The sequence below is a fragment of the Amphibalanus amphitrite genome, unplaced genomic scaffold, assembly GCF_019059575.1.
Source record: "Amphibalanus amphitrite isolate SeventyFive unplaced genomic scaffold, NRLGWU_Aamphi_draft 001027F_arrow, whole genome shotgun sequence".
Classification (NCBI taxonomy): domain Eukaryota; kingdom Metazoa; phylum Arthropoda; class Thecostraca; order Balanomorpha; family Balanidae; genus Amphibalanus; species Amphibalanus amphitrite.
Genome location: NW_024882521.1, coordinates 173 through 18,392, shown reverse-complemented (window position 1 = coordinate 18,392; position 18,220 = coordinate 173). Strand labels below are relative to the sequence as shown.

The window sequence follows — 18,220 nt, the reverse complement described above, 5'->3', positions numbered from 1 at the left end:
GGCGAATACGCTTTCACCACGACGCACCTCCGAGAAGACGGATATTATGAGCCCATTCGACGGCCAGCCCGGATCCCACAGCAGTCTCCACGGCCTCCCACCGTTCCCCAGAGCGCAGGCATCACACTGGGTGCGGGTGTTAAGCGGCATGTATTTAGGAACAAATGACAGCAGCGATGAGTCCAGTTCACAAAGATGAGGATTACATTACAACGTTGTGTGTGCGCACGCGGGCGCGACTCCACTGGCGACACATGTCACGACTAAAAAACGGCGCACGCCGCGCGGCGACTGCGGGGGCCGGCCAGGCGCACGCGCCCGCAAAAATTCCCACACACTGGAAACGGCCCGACAATCTCCGCAGCCCAAGGTAAAGCTTGCCCGAGCCTACAGCGCGCGAGCCGTGCGGCCGTGCCCATCGGGCACGGGCCGGGTACGGGCGCCTGCCCTCGCCTCTCCGTGTCTCAAGTGACACTCTCGCGTTCGTCTTGCTCGCTCGCTCTCTCTCGCTCTCGCTCACGTTCGCTCTCTTTCCCAGCAATATAACACTGGCGTCGTGCGGAGAGCGTGTATGCGCGCGCGCGCGCCGCCGGCCGCCGCCGCCCGCCATATATCACATTCATATACACGCGCAGCGTCCACCGTCAAACACAGAACCAAATGCAGACAGCTTCCAAAGAGCGTCACAATGTCCCCTGAGCCCTAGAGACATTGGGATCCCTTTGGATGACGAGCAGCACACGCGTGACTTATAAAAATCGGTGACAGCGGCGGCGGTCCGGCGGCGGTCGGCGTCAACACTCGACAAAAAACCGCACTCGGTTCGGCATATACGCTCTATCCATATATCGCATTGTTCAAACATAGAATGTATGTGCGCGCCCGACTTGCGGGAGCGCGCGCTGGCAGTAGCCAGGCGGCCGGTGGGCTGGTTCTCCTTTCCGTGCGCATAATCAGTCTGTGTGTGTGTATTCACTACGGGTGCGTAGAGGGCCCGTGCTTGCCGCCGCAGGCGTGACAGCGCCGGCAGAGTCGGTAGCAGCCGGCCACCAGGGGGTAGCAGCACAGACAGGGCAGCAGCGCCGACAGCAGGGTGAGGCCCAGCCACCGGCGCGCGCAGCGCTCCTCGCGCGGCGCGCACGCGCACGGCCCGCTGCCAAAGTCGCCCTCCGAGTCGGCGCAGCAGTGGTAGAGCATGCACTGGGCGGCCGGCAGACAGGTGACCGCCTCCAGGCAGCTCCGCACCGGGTCCGGAGCGTACTCGCACTGGCCGCGCCCGTTCGACTCCTCGTCGTACGGCTCCTGGCAGTGGCGGCAGCGGCGCGGCAGCGGCCGCCGAGTCTCCACCCGGCGCTTGCCGCTCTTGCTGGGCAGCGGCGGCTGCGTGAGGTGCATCGTCTCGGCGTTGCGCTTCAGCAGCTCCTTCTGCTTGACCAGGTCCTCCATGGCCGGGTAGCTGTACTCGTGCTTGGAGGGCCGGTCGCGCGCGAACTGCACGTACGGGTACTCGGAGGCAGCGCTCTCGTCCGACAGCGGGCCGGTGGGAGGCGCCGAGCCGCCGCCGCCGCCGGCCGCCGGCACGGCCGCTGCCGCCGTCGGGCCGAACGCCATGCGGTGGAGCAGCGCCGACTGCGGCGAGGCGGCCGTCTGTCGCGACACGGACGAGTCGGAGGAGGAGCGGCTGTCGTACCGGTCCACCGGCAACTCCAGCGTCTGCCGGCACACCACAGCGACGGTGAGCGGACGGTAACGGGGGTGCGAACAGTAGGGGTGGTTGTATGGTCAGCTCAAGACATCTCAAACGCAACAACATAGGAGGTGGGCACAGCGTGCAGACAGGCCACACGACCAGCTGCAGACAAATACACGCACTCATGAATAGACGGCAGATACTGCAGTGGCAAGAGCCGGGAGTGGGGCAGGCGTGTATAAACTGACTGATTCGCTGACTTGACGGCGAAACAGGTACTGACTTCAGAGTACACTTCGCAGTTGTCGTATGGAAACACTGACTGAAACTGTCAAGGTGTTTTACCAAGATACGCACACTACTCCCATACTGAATCACCAACATCAATTCCTCTACCAAAGTCACATTATATTACGCCGCATTGATCTGTCCGACGCCGGACACATTCCACAGGACGCCGCTCTACCGACGACCTGCAGGCGGCGACTGCAGCTGGGGCGCGAGGCCTTAGGTGGCAGCACGTGCCCGTATCCGGCTCACCCAGACAGGCGGCCGCGGGGTCACGGAGAACGCCCACGCCCGCTGAATGGGTCCGCCGCACAGCCGTGGCCGTTGCATCACACGACAACAGTCAGCCAGACTGTTCAGCGCTGGGTACGCCAGTACAAATACATGACGCGCAACCGAACTGCGAGGACCTCGTCATCATCGTTCGTTGGGCGCTGCTGAAGCGATGAGACGCTTCAGGCGCATGTCACAGAGCGGGGGAAACGATCAATGAACGGCTTTGAACCTGGGCCCGACGCTGGGGCGGCGACTCTGCGAGCTACCACGGCCTCTGAACCAGCTCCCGGACTCACCATGAACACATCATTGTCTCCGAGATCTGGCCGGGTGACCGAGGGAGGCGGTGGCGGCGGGGGTCGGCCGTGCAGCGGCGGCGGTGGCGGCGGCGGTCGGTCGTGCGGCGGTGGCGGAGTGACGTACAGCGGAGACGAGTCCGAGTCGGACAGACCTGCGGCGGACCGGGCGGCCGTCAGCAGCGGACACGGACGGGAAACAGCACACACAGCACACAACACACACACAGCGCACAACAAACAGCACACTCGGTCACAGCTTGGAGGGGGAGCACCGGGATGGTGGGGATGGAACTAGGGAAATGGGTCACCTGCATCGCAAATCAATATCAGCCTAGTGATGAAGAATGTCATCCTGACTGCGCCCTGACATCGTTTTACAATGTTCAGTTTTCACTGAGAGTGAAGGGTGTGAATTAGGTAACAGTCAGAAAATCGCCATCAATTTCGTTCTACAGTGCGAGCCACTGCATGTAAGACACGCACAGGACGCTGGAAACGGAAAACAAAAAACGCCGCCGTGTGCAATATGCATCAACCATTTTCCCGGCGATTCGACGAGTCAGTGTATCGGTGCGTTTGGAGGGTCGGGTCGCGGGGGGCAGCCGTCAGCAGCGCCGTGCCGGCAGCGCCACTTGGCTCGGCCGTGGGCGGCGGGCAGCGCGCGGGGGCGGCCGGTCGATGGCCGTCCGGCTGCACGGTCCGACCGGGCTGCCGCCGCCGGCCCGGCCACGCCAGCGCGCCGCCGGACCCCAGACTGGGGCCTACATACGACCCCCCGGTTACAGGAGTCGTAAATTGGTAGTGCGGAGTAGCTCAAAGGCGTTGTGCGTATTGCAGAGCTGATCGAGGCACTGACGTAATGCGGTAGCTTCTCTCTTATAACTATATTCTCATGAATGGATGGATGGATGGATGGATTGATGCAAAAAAGACACCCTTTCGACATTTGGACAAGGGTCTCGAAATGATTCGCGTAGGACCAAGGGTAGGAGTAAACACAGCAGGTTCCACTGATAACTGGAGGGGGCGGAGTGGTGCAGGCTTTCAGGGTTTACAAGTATCCGACCACTGTTTCATTCATTATTCACATATACGAGTACACAGCTGACGAGATGTCTGTATCACACTATCGTTCAACTATAACACAGCACAGCATGTGTAAGGGCAGAGCAGATACGAGTGATGGCGAAAATTGCACGCGATGGACAGCAGAAAAGAGCGACACAGACAGACTGCAGTACTGCGAGAGATTACAGCTAATGAGAAAACCAAGAAACTTACCGATTGATACAACGTTCAGGTGGCAAGAGGAAAGAGAGAAGAGAAACCAGCGTTAGAGTAGGCAGTTTAGGCACGAAGTGTACGCAACACTATCAGACATAGCCACAAGAAAATGCAGAGTGCAGAGAACTGCCTAGTAAATAGTTACTTGCTTCCCACAAGAACAACTGTTACGTTGTGTACACAACAGAAGAAGTAAAAAGCAATCAGACGCAAACCACTTAGGAGAGACGAATATTACAGCTTTCTGGGTTTTGCATCTAAGAGCACAAGTGTTTTATGTCCTCACTTTTTGCGCTGTTCCAACATCAATGTCCTGCGCCGCGCCTTGCTGCGCCGCATTAGACATTCTCCCGCAACAGCGAGTGGGCGTAGAGCAAACGCGAGCACGAACAATATGATTTTACAAAGCCCCCTGGAGCCGCTAATGAAACTGAGCTGGGATGACTAAATTAAACTAGCACAGCAGCATCAGATATCCACAACACTCTTTTCATCGTAATATCAACAGATCCTAGATGAAATATTCAAAAAACGTTAGCAAAACATGGTTTTCGAGATATCTGCGTATGGTTACCAACACAAAACACATACTGAGGATACAAAAGCAATGGGTTCCAGAAATTCCTATTAGTTGTTGCTATCTGATGTCCATGGAGTGGAGACTGATCAATTAACAGTCAGTCGAGAATAACCCATCCTTGAGTTTAATGGATAATACTTGCAATCGCACCAATCGCCGGTGAATCCATTTTAAACAACCTGATCCCTGGGGCTGTCAAAACCGCTTCTTTAAAACGTTGGAAAACGATAAAGCACCCGGTGGCTTTTGTTTTGTCCTGCCCTCCCCTTCGCAAAGCATAGTGCCGAACGGCTGAACAACTGACGGGGCACCACCTCCAATGTCCCTAACCTAAGGCCAGCCAACACGAGCAACAGTGACCTTTTTGGGCACCGTGTCTGCGCGGCACCCAGACCAGGGTACCGCGCCATGTGCTAACATCTCCTGCCGCCTGTGACCCTGTCGGTACCCGGGTGAGTCACCCGCGGGCCACCGGCCGGCGCTGCGGCGCGTGTCAGGCCGTTCCCACAGGTGTATCCGGCGCCCCCGCGTCTGACCAGTCGCCTCCACCGGTGGCCGACGCCCCCAGGTGTGTGCCGCGACACGTCAGGGGACCGGCCGCTCTGACCCGCCCCACTACACCCAGAGATAGACCGCGACAAGACTACGATGTCCGACAGGGACGCGACATGCGCCTCAGCTCAGCGGGGAGCATTGCAAGACCGGCGAAAAAGACCACATTTTTGATAAGTTGGCCTGACACCACTGTATGCTGCTGATTGCCGACCAGTTCTATGCACCGATTAGTGTCATCAATACATAAGCTTGGTGACCGAACGGCACCGAATGCGTAGATATCGTTGAAAGTAGGCGTCTCGTGCAGTGTGTCTACGGTTCAGGACTCGTACTCTTTTTTTCAATGTTTTGAAGCACTGTGGAGACCTGATACATATACTAGATAATGGTAATTTAAAATGGTAGAACAATTTTGTAGCCATGTGAACGACTAAGTAGCGCATTTAGGTAACGTATTTCAATACGTTTCGAATGTGGAGCACAAGCCGTGGATACCACAGCATTAGTGTCCCTATTCTTTTCTAAATTTACTCTGACAATGTCCCACTCGCGATAACCTGCCTCAGCAACGAACGAAAACAAGTCGAGACGGAGCGGGGTGGCACGGTAACCGTCACCTCAAATACGCCACAGTATAAACTTATATAAACCTGGATACAGGTATTTCTTAGCGTCCGTGACGACAAGATTATCGAGTAATGCTCGCGAACCGTCCAATCATCACCCGACAGCAACTGCAGACACAAATAATAAATACCCTGTCCCTTCGATCACCCTGAGCCCGACCACGACAGGCGTGGAGACGGGTCGGGAGTCGACGACTCACGGACGGACAGAAGGGCACACGGACAGAGACAATGTTAGACGGACGGACGAGAAGACGGACAGGCAGACGGATCGCGGACCGAAGGGTGGATAGACCGATTACGGACGGACGGGTAGACGGACGGGCAGACGGACCAGAAGACGGATAGACAGGGTAGACAAGGTAGACGGACGGACGAGCGAACGGACATACAGAAAGAAGGACGGTCAGACAGACAGATAGACAGACTGCCAGACAGAAGGGCAGGAGACGTACCGTCTAGGAGCTCCTGCACAGCCTGACGCACGCCGCGGTCGAATGACAGACAGACAAACACACACAGACAGAGAGACAAACTGGCGGACAAACAAAAAGGACAGACAGACTGACGGATGGACAGGCTGACTGTTGGACTGACTGACAGCAGACGTACCGTCTAGGAGGTCCTGCACAGCCTGACGCACGCCGCGGTCGAATGCTCGCGCGTCGGCAGCCGTCTGAAAGGTGAGGCCGAATTTCTTCTCGCCAGTCTTCCAGTGGTGGAATGTCGGCATCACCTTGTGGTACACAAAGTCCTTCTTGATTGTGCAGTTTAGTACGGACTGTGGACACACAGGGGCGAGGGTGGTGTCAAAACAGGAGGGCTGGCCACCGGTTCTGGTAGGGGGCTGAGTGATTTTACCTCTACAGGAACACACGAGAACATCCTGATAGTTGACAGCTCTGTTACCAAGTAAAGTAATCTTGATGTTACAGACCACACTGGCATAAAGCGAGGAGCAGGGCAAGACTTTCGCTGGTAAGCAACACGCACGTTCGGAGAGCGATGCCACTAGAATGGCTAACGTCAGACTACACAGCACTGGGGGCGACCGAACACCTAGTGCTAGATGTGAGGCACCGTACAGCAAGTGTTTCAGCATTTACACACTGAAAACCCGCAAAAATAATTGCTTATGTACAAGATCGTATCAGGCCCATTTTCCTGGCAAAACACTGCCAATCAATCGGGGTAGGTAACTATGACCGTGTAACAGCAAACCTGTGCATCAGTGTAAATATGATGTTTTATACAAGCTTTTTACTGGAGCATGCATGTGTTCAGCAAGGTAATCATTTCGCGCTACTAGCGTTACATGATTAAGCCCAGAGCATATATGTCAGGGAATAACCATTAACCAGCAGACTAGAAAACAGGCTAGTTCGTCTTCTGCCGATTCCGGGCCAGGGATTTGTAGTTATTGAGGTACATACCAGCATAATCAATTTTTCCCCTAACATTGCACCAGCGTTTGGACCTCATCACTCTCCACCCTGTTCTCCTGCTCTGCCCCGTGCCCCTCTTCCCGTGACATGTACAGTAGACGCCTCAGCACCGAACCCCAGGACCTATACTGAACGGACCCCACCCCATGCATGTCCTGGCTATCTCGGCAGACCTGTAGACAGGCGGGCAGAGGACAGGTAGGACGGCAGGACACACAGCCAGGTAGGCGGCCGGGCGGGAGCCGGGCAGGGAGGCGCGGCGGCGGCCATCGATTTTCAGCCGGTGGGTGACGGGTCGGCTGCCATCTGGCGGCCGTCCCGGTAGGTGGCTCCACCTGTGCCGGGCCGGCGACCCTGGCAGCCAGCCCGGTATGGAGACGAGCCGACGAGCTACCGAGGCTCGGCAGCAGCCAACGTGACAGAGACGAGTCTCACAAATGCACCAAGAACGTCTGAATAAATGGAGGTGTTTATTGATGCATTTTCTATACATTAGACTGGCAAAAAAAAAAAACGTTGAAACGAAAAAGTTTTAAAAAACCTTTCCGAATCCAAAACCAGGTCCGTGCCTTGTAACTGGTGAGGCGGTTGCTATTATCGTCATCATGACAGTCTCGCGCAATATTGTTGTGGCAATGTATGCGCACATTAGAACTCAAGACTCGAAGTTGTAACGAACTTCCCGAATAGGGAATCCCGATAAACATATAAATAATCAAATGCAATAACTAAATGCCAATGTCGAATGGCGACCTAAAAGGTCAAAGGTTATCACTAACCAGTAGCCTTGCGTGTGAGCACTAAGCAACTCAGCACGGGTTCTGGACTAAAAGGCCATCATACTGAAAATAAGTTATAGCCAGTTTCAACAAAGTAAATGTATGGGGAGTCGCAAAGAGGAGCGCGAGTGCAATGTTACTTCTAATGTAACGTAAACACATTGTTCGCTAAGACAGCAACAATTTTATTTTTGATATAGGTACATATTGCTATTACTGCGATGATTCAGGAAACAAGCAATGATCTTGACCTACGGTATACTAAAAGACCACGAAGGAACTTTTTACATTTGCATCATGCATCATAATGCATCATTGAATCACCGGCTGGAAATATTTAACGTGAAATACTCAGGACAATCGCATGCTTAACCAGCGCCCTGGTGGGGTCCGTTTAGGTATAACGCGACCTGGTGGGGGGGCTATTTTTGCCCCCTCTCCCTCGTATCTCCGAAACTAATGGACGGATCCGCAAAATTCAAACGGCGTTCGAAAGCCCTATCAAATTTGTCCAATTAAATCCAATTAAATTGAACTCGGGGTCACCGATGACGTCACAGGTCAGGTCAAAGATAAAAAGTTTTGCCGGTCACGGGTCTTCTATGGAATGCGCTATAACATCGAGTAAAACGCATTTTATCGAAAATCAGCGATAGGACGTCAGTTGCCTAGTACATATGTTGCTATTAGAGGTCATTGATAATACCAGGTCAGGTCACAGGTCAGGTCACCAAGGGTCAGCACATGAACCCAATTTTACTAGGGCTGTGTGATGCATGTTTTATGGCACATAATTTTTCATTTCAAACTCAATGGTGTTGGTTATAAGACCACCAGGAACGGTTTAGGTCACTTCCTGGTGGTTAGGTCAAAAAAGGTAAAAAGGTCAAATTTCAAAGTTGATATTTTTGCATAAAATGGGTATTGATTCGATACAGCTCGTCACGGGGAGTCTAACGGTGGCCTTTGTTCTGTGCTACCAAGTCTAGAATTGCTAAAAATTGAGTTTGAAAGCTTTACGTCATCAATCTTGAACAGTTTTTTTCGCTATAACTTGGCCAAAAAGAGGTATCAATCTGAAATGTGGTATGTGAATAAAAGTCGGTAAGGGCTATCACATATATTCCGTTTTTTTTCGAAAATCGAAAATTTGTTTGAATTTTTTGGCGATTGTAATGATTTTTGGGGGTGAAAAAATCCGAGATAGCAGTTATGTAGCCCTGCTAATTTTATACCTTTTATGTCTTACACGTTTTTCTGTATCTTCAAAGCTATAGGCCTGACAGTTCTTACCGCGAAACCTTTTTTTGGGGTCGAAAACGGCAGAACATTACTTCACTCTGACGTCATTTACAGCCAACCTTTCATAGCCTTTGGAAAAAAAAATTAGTTACAAGCTACAATGTGTAAAATTGATGCCCGGGAGGGTACTGAAAGTTTGGTGACGATCGGCGCAGCGGTTCTGGAGATATATCTAAAAGTCTGGAGGGGGCGCAAGGCGCCACGTTACAGGGGCAAAAAATAGCCCCCCACCAGGGCGAGGGTGAATGAAAATGTTTTAATTAAAAACTAATAAACGCCTGCTAACTAATTGCTTGCCTCAACTGTTCGAAAAACCGGTCGGAATAACAAACATGACACTTTTTGGACAACGAAAGAGCGAGCGCAATATCGAGTCATGCGCTTACGCACGTGTAAAATGAGACTGCAACTGATCAGCTCGGTTCATATCTCTGTTCTTAACGACGTGCTGACTTTGAGCGCAATCGGTCCAGCCGTTCCAAACTGCAAAAACGACAACTGTACGTGCGCACGTGCGGAGTGAGATTCTGATATGTGCGGCCCACCCTTCTAGCTAGTACCATACGATTTACCGAATTTGAGAGTAATTGGTCTAACCGTTCTTGAGATGTAGAAACGGCACTCTGGACGTGCACAAATGAGGCTGCCCTTCTAGGCAGTCATCAGCGGTGTACTAAACTTAGCGCGTTCGACCCAGCCGTTCGTGAGAAGCAGAAACAGCCCCTGCACCTACGCACGTGCAGTAGCACCCCAACCAAAACACATGGAAGAGCATCGCCCGATAGGTTCCCGCTATATGTAATGTATACCCAGTTTGAGTGTGATCGGTCCAGTCACTGTGTAGTTACGTAAGCTGAACAATTTTTCCTCTGTGATTTGACAAGTGGCACATGTCACCTATACGAACCACGTATCAGTGTGTCCAAAATTGTAATGTTGCGGGGAAATTCACCCATAGTGAAAAGTGTAATGACATCCTAAAAATGTAAATAAAAACATCCACACGGCAGTCACGACTTATAATAACAACCTCGAACCCAAACGTCTAGGAGCAAGGGCAACACAAACCTCGCAAACCCTCACAACACGCTAAGACAATCATTCGAATAACCAAAATGTTCAAATATATGACCCGAACCTCATTTCCCTTCCATAATATAAACCATAATATAAACCATAATATAAACCTCATTTGACATCCCGAATATCAGAACGTCTTCAACGTTTTATCAGTATTTTTATGTTCCTACATCATTTTCTGGTGACATAAATAAAAAAACAGTGCTTAACCCGGCGGCCACTGGGCCTCCGCGCCACCCGCCGGCCGCTGGGGGGGGGGGCATATAGTTGCCCCCCTTTACTTCTGCGACGATATCGTCGCAACGCGAAGAGATAGAGAAGCGAAACTTTGTACACATCTTCCTGAATACCTAGCCGAGGTTGTGTCCAAATTTGGTGTCGATCCCATTTGAAATGACGTCACAGTGACGTCATAAGTGAAATCATAGATTTGCGACTCTCATATTCCTCACGATACATCAGATATATGGGACCGAATATAAAGGGTCGATTATTGGTCAGAAACTAGATGGAAGTGTAGTTAGATGTTTTAGGATGACAGCAGGTGCTGTCTAGTTCATTTACAGTTGAGTTTCATGCTCAGCGTTATGAGAAACGGTCCATATCGGAAAACGACAAAACTTAATGACGTCACTGTGACGTCATGACGTCACTGTGACGTCATCTTAGGTGCTACAACCACCAAACTTTCCTCAAACATTGCCTAGGTATTCATTTGAAGCTATGCCAAGTTTCACGTTCGTAGCTTATCAGGTTTCGGAGATTTTCACAAAACGTAAAGGGGGGCAACTTTATGCCCCCCCCCCCCCCAGCGGCTCGTGGGTTAAAAAGGGTAGAAGTCAAGTTTTATGGAAATAACGACATCTTTTTCGACCTTTTTTCTACATCCTCCCCCTAACGTAAAATGAATTTAGCCACACTGCCACGTATTGAACTCATGATTGAAATGATGGGTCATCTTACGCAACAGGCCACCGATCGATAGAACGGTTGTCCTAGTGTTACGAAATCGTCACGGGGCTGGGTTGGGTCGCACATGCGAAGATTTCCCCTCATCCAAAGAAAGACTCGCTCGTTTGTTCGCTCAGCACGGGCAACGAAAAGTCAGATTTGGCAAGAGCGTTAAGCGCCTCGAACTACCTTGGAGCCACACTGTTCAACGTAGGCTGACCAGCGCGACAACCTGGGCTTAGAGCCAATTAACTACCCAACCGGGCCGCCTCATCCCGCAGTGCATCACCCCAGCGCTGCTGCGTATATCCCGACCCCAAACACCCGGCACCGGTCTCGGTGGTTCCCCAGTGGACCCGGTGGCCACGGCACCCCCGCTCTCCGTTCCGCCCCGGCTGGAGTGGCCGTCTCTGCCAGCACGGCGTCATCCGCCCGCCGCCGCTTTCAGTCGGCAAAGGTCAGCGGCGCTCCTTCCGACACACAGGGAGCACGTGGCGGGTGACCACAGCACCTGTACGGCTACGATATGTGCACCCTCCTGATCCGCCCGTCCCCGATCAGCAGACGTACCCGCGCTCGTCAGTAACTAATGACAGAAGTCAGGTGGAACTTGGAAGTAACGCCGAAACCGTCCATCATTACTTGCTGGTAAGTCAGTACCTCGTACAGTTCCTGTGCAATATAAGACTCAATCGCGCCTCTGGAGAGCAAACAGAGATTACATCTGTTGTATGAGTACAATAGTTTCGATTTTCAATATTCATGTTATATATAGATCAGCTAGTTTGAATAAAAAAAAATGACTGTGGCCAGTGTGGGTTCCATAGGATGCATCTGGACACCCTTGGTAATGGGTCCGCTACGTACGAATCACAGCATACACAACAAATCGCTTTCCAGATAAGCACTCTGTCGTACTAAGATACAGAAAATGATGCAAAAAAAAAAAAACGGGCCAAGTTTGCCTGACAAATATCACATCGACAGCGTTTTCATAAGGAGCATCCTATCAAAATAAGCACCATTGTGAGCGAGCACGTGCAAAGTCTGACTTTAACTCTAACTGCTTGTGCAATGTGAATTGTGCAAGTCACTCATCGACCCAAGTCACTCATCGGCCTCAATGTGCAAGTCATACGCCGCTCCTAAAAGCGTAGCACTTTTTAGCGCAATTGGCTCATCCGTTCTGAAGACGAAGCAGCGGTCTCTGTGCGCAAGCAAGTCAGTAGCACCCTTTACTGTGATACATCAAAATGCGTCGCCCAATGCGCCCAATGGGTGTCCAGTGTCCACTGTGAGTACTGTCCAACGACGAGCCATGTTTCATGTAATTTCAAGTGTGATGAACAAAATGAGGAGAGCGGGGTTAATGGGCATATTGTGTGCCTGAGCACAATTCGTGCCTACTTATTGCCGACTTAGTTTGCGCTTTTTAAAAGCGTATTGATATTAAATATCAAAATATCAATACATATTAATGCGTTTGAAATTTGAATATCAAATTCTTAAGTTTTCAGTTTTTTTTCACGAATCGGCAAGCCCAAATCGTACGTTCACCATATGTTCTTGAGTCGTCAAGAAGGCATCGTGAAAAAACGAAGATAATTATTTGCAGGGTTTGCATGCACATCACAGGTATGGTGTTAGGTGTAACCAGCCAGTACTACACGCGTGGACCGGCCCGCGCCGTTCTGTACTCACCACCCCGTCGTTGATGCGCTTGCCGAAGATGATGTACTCGGTCTTGGGGTGATCGGCATTGACGTGTTCATAGCGAGGGTGTCGCTTTCGGACGGAGACCTTGGAGAGTCCCCAGCCGCCCATGGGCAGCCAGCCGCCCATACTGTCGTCCCGCATCATCACCTGGGCCTGAACTAGTACCAAGCTGCCGCCGCTGAAACAGAACGAGGGGACACGTCAGTCAACCTGGGTCTGAACGAGTACCATCATCACCTGGGCCTGAACTAGTACCAAGCTGCCGCCGCTGAAACCAAACGGGGAGGGGGTATATCAGTCACCCTGGGCCTGAACGAGTACCATCATCACCTGGGCCTGAACTAGTACCAAGCTGCCGCCGCTGAAACCGAACGAGGAGGGGAAACGTCAGTCACCCTGGGCCTGAACTAGGACCATCATCACCTGGGCCTGAACTAGTACCAAGCTGCCGCCGCTGAAACCGAACGAGGGGAAACGTCAGTCACCCTGGACCTGAACGAGTACCAAGCTGCCGCCGCTGAAACCGAACGGGGAGGGGGCACGTCAGTCACCCTGGGTCTGAACTAGTACCAAGCTGCCGCCGCTGAAACCGAACGAGGAGGGGAAACGTCAGTCACCCTGGGTCTGAACGAGTTCCATCATCACCTGGGCCTGGACTAGTACCAAGCTGCCGCCGCTGAAACCGAACGAGGAGGGGGAAACGTCAGTTCCCAGCGGGCATAGAGTGCTCTAGGGTACCGATTGCAGGGTGCTGGGGCACCAGCGAGCACAGCGCGCCCTGCTTCCATCACACAACCCAAAGACGCCCCAGACGACACAACAAACAAACCACACAGCAGAGAACGCAGGTGTCCACACAGCGGTCAAGAGTGAGAAATCTTAATTATAAAAAACGCCAAGATCATCAAAGACGCTTGTTGCGGCCTTCAGTGATCGAGAGTCTCGTAGGTCAGATGAATGAGGTTGGGACAGGCGAGTCCCTGGTTCCGAAGAACACCTCTAGGCTCTACGGTCACGTTTAGTCCATTCACACATCGGCCGCCACACCTATAAATTACCTTGGGTCGATCCACGGTCGAAGTTTCACAGTAGCAGCAGAAGCGCACAAGAACGATCGATCACAGACTACTTCTATCATCGAAAGGATCCTGCTAACTGTGGGAGACGAGCCCCGACACCAGCGGAGGCAGACGTGAAGCCGCTCTGGTTGGCGCGTAAGAGCACAACGAAAGCAAGCACCACTGTCCCTCCCGTCTCGTGCTGAGGCCCCGTAACCACAGTGATGCAAATGGGGTTCACGAGTGGCCATAAATACGAAAAAGGCCCAAAATTCAAGTTCACTTAATCGAATAAATCGTAATATGGTCAGTCAGGCAAATGTTTGGGGTGTCTGAAAAAGTATGATTTTAATGTTTTTGTCAAAACCGGCCTCGTGTAGGATTGTCAGAAGTCGAGACATTTTCGATGTCGTAAAAATGACTGTCAGGTACTTGAAATTCAAGTGCCGCTAGCGTGCGTGCATGTCATACAAACTGCAAAAATTATACATGAAAATGATCCCCGAAACCTGCTGCTTCTAATGCCACGTGATAAAAAGCCGTATCTATTTTTTTTTTGACGGTGAGCTAACTATTTGTAATCATGTTGCAACCGCAGTTTTTTAACAAAAATATTTGCTTTCAATTCACCTACAGCACTTCACACAATGTGTGCCCGTTAGTGCACCATATCATAGCATTCCCTAATCATTTCTGAGTCGCATCGTGAAAGAATTAAGGCGCTAGCACAGGGCTGACCGGCGCTACAGAAGTTTTCGTCCGGTACAGTCGGGTGCCGCGGCGCAGCGGGCGGCCCGGGCGGCCGCGCCGCCCGGACGCCGCGCGGCGGCACCCACTCGCCCACTGCGCGCCCACTGCGGCACCCGACCGCCCGGACAAAAACCTCTGTAGCGCCGGTCAGCCCTGTGCTAGCGCCTTAATTCTTTAACGATGCGACTCAGAAATGATTAGGGAAGGCTATGTTATGGTGGACTAACGGGCACACACTGTGTTAAGTGCTGTAGGTGAAACGAAAGCATTTTTTTTTCTTAGTAAAAAACTGCGATTGCAACATGATGATAAATAGTCAGATTACCGCCAAAGCGAATGAGATACGGCTTTTTGTGACCCGGCATTAGAAGCAGAAGGCTTTGGGGATCATTCTCATGCATAATTTTTTCAATTTGTACGAAATGAACGCAAACCAGCGGCGTTTGAACTTGCGAGTGTCTGACCGTCATTTTACGACCTAGAAAATGTCACAACTTCTGACGATTATACACGAGGCAGGTTTTGACAAAAACATGAAAACCATGTGATTTCAGATGCCCCAAACATTTGTCTACTCGGCCATATCGCAATTAACTCAATTTGGTAAACCTGACTTTTGGGTATTTATGGCCACTCGTGAACCCCATTTGCATCACTGTGGTAACGGACATCGCCGTGCCGTCACACCGTCACGTCTCTTACGTCACAGCGTCACGTCCCACACCGTCACGTCAGGGTTTCCGCCGGCCACGCCCACCGTCGGAGAGCGGCCAATGGGGCGGCCGCCATGGCGGAAATTCTGCCGCGGCAAGATTGAAATAGCCCAGCCAATTTCCGAATTACGGCGGCTTATGAGGCCGGCCGGGCGGCACACGGGCCGCCGGGAGCGCCGCCCAGAATACCGCCCCCGCCCCCAGCGCCGCCCCCGCCCCCGCACCTTTAGACAAGGCACACGGCCGACCGATATCCAATTCAGATATCCACTAGTCGGGGAAATGTGAATGTCAGGGGGAGGACGCTCGACAAGGTCTGAAATCTGAATATTGATTGAGCACCTAAATAGCAAAATGATTTTGGTTTTGTGCAAACAATCTGTTTTGTTGTTGAGCCGCTCATCGAAATAAGTCGTCAATGAGACATCAGTAGATTCAAGCGTTAGCAAAGTATGTTTCAATAGCCCGTATCAGCAAAGTCTGTGTCCGTGTGAGGAGTGAGGCTACGTTCTTCTTGCTCACTCTGATCATCGGCGACGAGAAGCTTTGCATAAACGCATGTTCACTGTTCAGCTTTGCCGCATTTGGATGGCAACCGATCAGCCAGTTCCATCTGATGAGCCGCATGACTGAGACAGCTGCTTTAGTTACGCTGAGACTGAGAGCAGCCTTCACCCATGAAAAGGAAAAGACAGCATCACAAGGAACACAGAGCAGTTAGCGCTGACATACAAGCTCTGCCTAACATTGACATGACAGAAGACCGAGTGAGGAACTGAGTCTGGCTTCCATTGGCATCCTGAGCTTATCTGCATCTAAAGGACAATTCCAGAGGACAATGATGTCTTCATCTAGTAGTCACATTTGCTGATGACTCCGTGGTCAAAACTGGTACATGTGTGGCATATCATTTATTTATGAAGCTTTCAAAATCACTGACCCTTCTTTACCTGACCTTGACCTTAAGCACGGGTATAACTTCAGCACTTATGCATAGCTGTTTCAACTTTCAGCGCTTCGTCATTATCTAACACAAAAATTGGGCTCAACATCATTGACACTGCAATCGCTAGAGCCCAAAATGCGGAGAGGCCCTATTTGACCTTTGTTTTGACCTTAATCAGTCATGTGACCTAAAAATTTCAACTGCGTCTGGATGAGACCTTTCTAATTGACTCGCTGCGATGCTTATGGCTTGGTTTTGTAGATTTGAGGATGGTGCTGTAACTGCTATACGCCCCCCCCCCTCCCCCTCAGTCAATGACGTTTCATTGGCTAAAGGCTCAGACAGTCAGGTGCGGTTTGAAGTGTACAAGATAGCGGTCGCAGTGGAACCAAAAGCAAGGGATAAAGGACTAGTCCGAAGAAAGACTATCATCAGCGATTCCTTAGTGTAGAGTAGACCCTACTGCGGCGAGATAGGGTAGGGTGGATATGGGGCATACTGAACTGGAGAATATTACAAGTAAGCCGTATCGGCTTCGACTGAAGGCGACACTTCGCGGCTTACAAAGCTCAAACAATCTCACAAAGCGCAACTTCACAGACGGGATGACCAATGCCAGCTGTGAATCGGTTCCAGAGCGGCAGAGCAGGTTCCTCTCTGATCTACCGAGGTCGCTAAAACAGTGAGAACTGAGACTCCCGTCGGTCTACCTACTTGGCATGGCTGCAGCCACTGGATGTCGAGCTGGAGCTGGACAAGTGTCGCAGATGGCGCCGCACTTTGTCACTGATGTCCAGCATGGTGTCAGCACTGTGGGCCATGGCGCGTGGTGCGCACCATGGCGCACCACGCCCGCACACCTCACGCACACACACCAACGAGCCAGCGGCGGCAGCGGCGGCGGCGGCGGCAGCGGCGCCGCCCGTGCCGGCCGCCGCGCCGCTTCCGGGCCGACTGTTTCCGCGCGGGGGGCCGGCCGAGCGGGCGGCCGGCCGGCCGAGTATCGACCGGCGGCGCGCCGCCGCCGCCGCCGCCGCTGCCGCCAGCACCGCCGCCCATTCATGACGGCGGCCAGGTGGCGGACGACGCGCACCGGCCGCCCGCCGGTATGGCGGCCGGTCGGACCGGGAGACCGACGGGCCGAGACAGGGGGCCGTGGGTCGGACGGGTCACAGAGCCCGTGACGGACCAGACTCTCCGGCCCAGCGCTGACCCGCGCGGCGCCGCCCCCACCGCGCATACCGGGGCCGGCCGAGTGGGAATCGGGTCCGTACAGCCGAGGAATACGCCGCTAGAGACGGGAGAGCGGGATAACACCGCGGCGAGGATAACACAACAGGGATGACATGTACGGATAACACTACAAAGACGGAGAAGAGAGCTGGGGATAACACCGCTGACCAAACCAAGTGACCAGTTTACGCGCTGCTATCACCGCCGCCGCCACCGAGCAATTTCAGAGATCCTTGTGTTCGATAATTTGATGAGATTGCTCGAAAACCGCACAGCCCTGCAACGTTCCTACGCATCGTTTCTCCGCCAGGGTTGATAGAAAATGCCTTCCGAGATGGACACAGGATACTAGAAATATAATGTCGGACAAACCAGCCCAAAATGCAGCGTGCGACCACCATTGTCCCTCAATTTTGTGGCATCCTGCACCGTGGCGATGGAAGGCGATTTACGCTCTCTTTCCTCAGTTTCTGACATACATTACAAAAAAGATTTTCGCGCACGCGAAAAAAAAAATAGACAATGATCACCTGACATCAGATCACCAGGTCAGTCATACAGCCTTGACAACACATTCACGGTGTTTGATCAACAATATAGACCGATGCAGGTATGACGTTTTTCATCGAGGTCACGACCTTGACCTGAC

At 52.3% G+C, this 18,220-nt stretch overlaps 1 protein-coding gene across 3 annotated transcripts; it reads right to left on the bottom strand.

The window, feature by feature from the left end:
* Positions 1–131: 131 nt before the first annotated feature.
* On the bottom strand, positions 132–17,288 carry LOC122369343 (sprouty-related, EVH1 domain-containing protein 1-like). 3 transcript variants are annotated; one of them, XM_043344012.1, is made up of 5 exons: positions 17,053–17,288; positions 12,857–13,049; positions 6,211–6,379; positions 2,551–2,705; positions 132–1,713 (listed from the first exon to the last, which is right to left on the bottom strand). In XM_043344012.1, the coding sequence occupies exons 1-5, from the start codon at positions 17,157–17,159 to the stop codon at positions 976–978; spliced, it is 1,362 nt and encodes a 453-aa protein (XP_043199947.1). In that variant the 5' UTR covers positions 17,160–17,288; the 3' UTR covers positions 132–975. The 3 variants fall into 3 exon arrangements, with proteins under 3 accessions (XP_043199947.1, XP_043199949.1, XP_043199948.1); XM_043344014.1 differs by having other exon boundaries at positions 2,551–2,576; positions 17,053–17,287; XM_043344013.1 differs by lacking the exon at positions 17,053–17,288 and adding an exon at positions 13,930–14,128.
* Between the last annotated feature and the right edge of the window lie 932 nt (positions 17,289–18,220).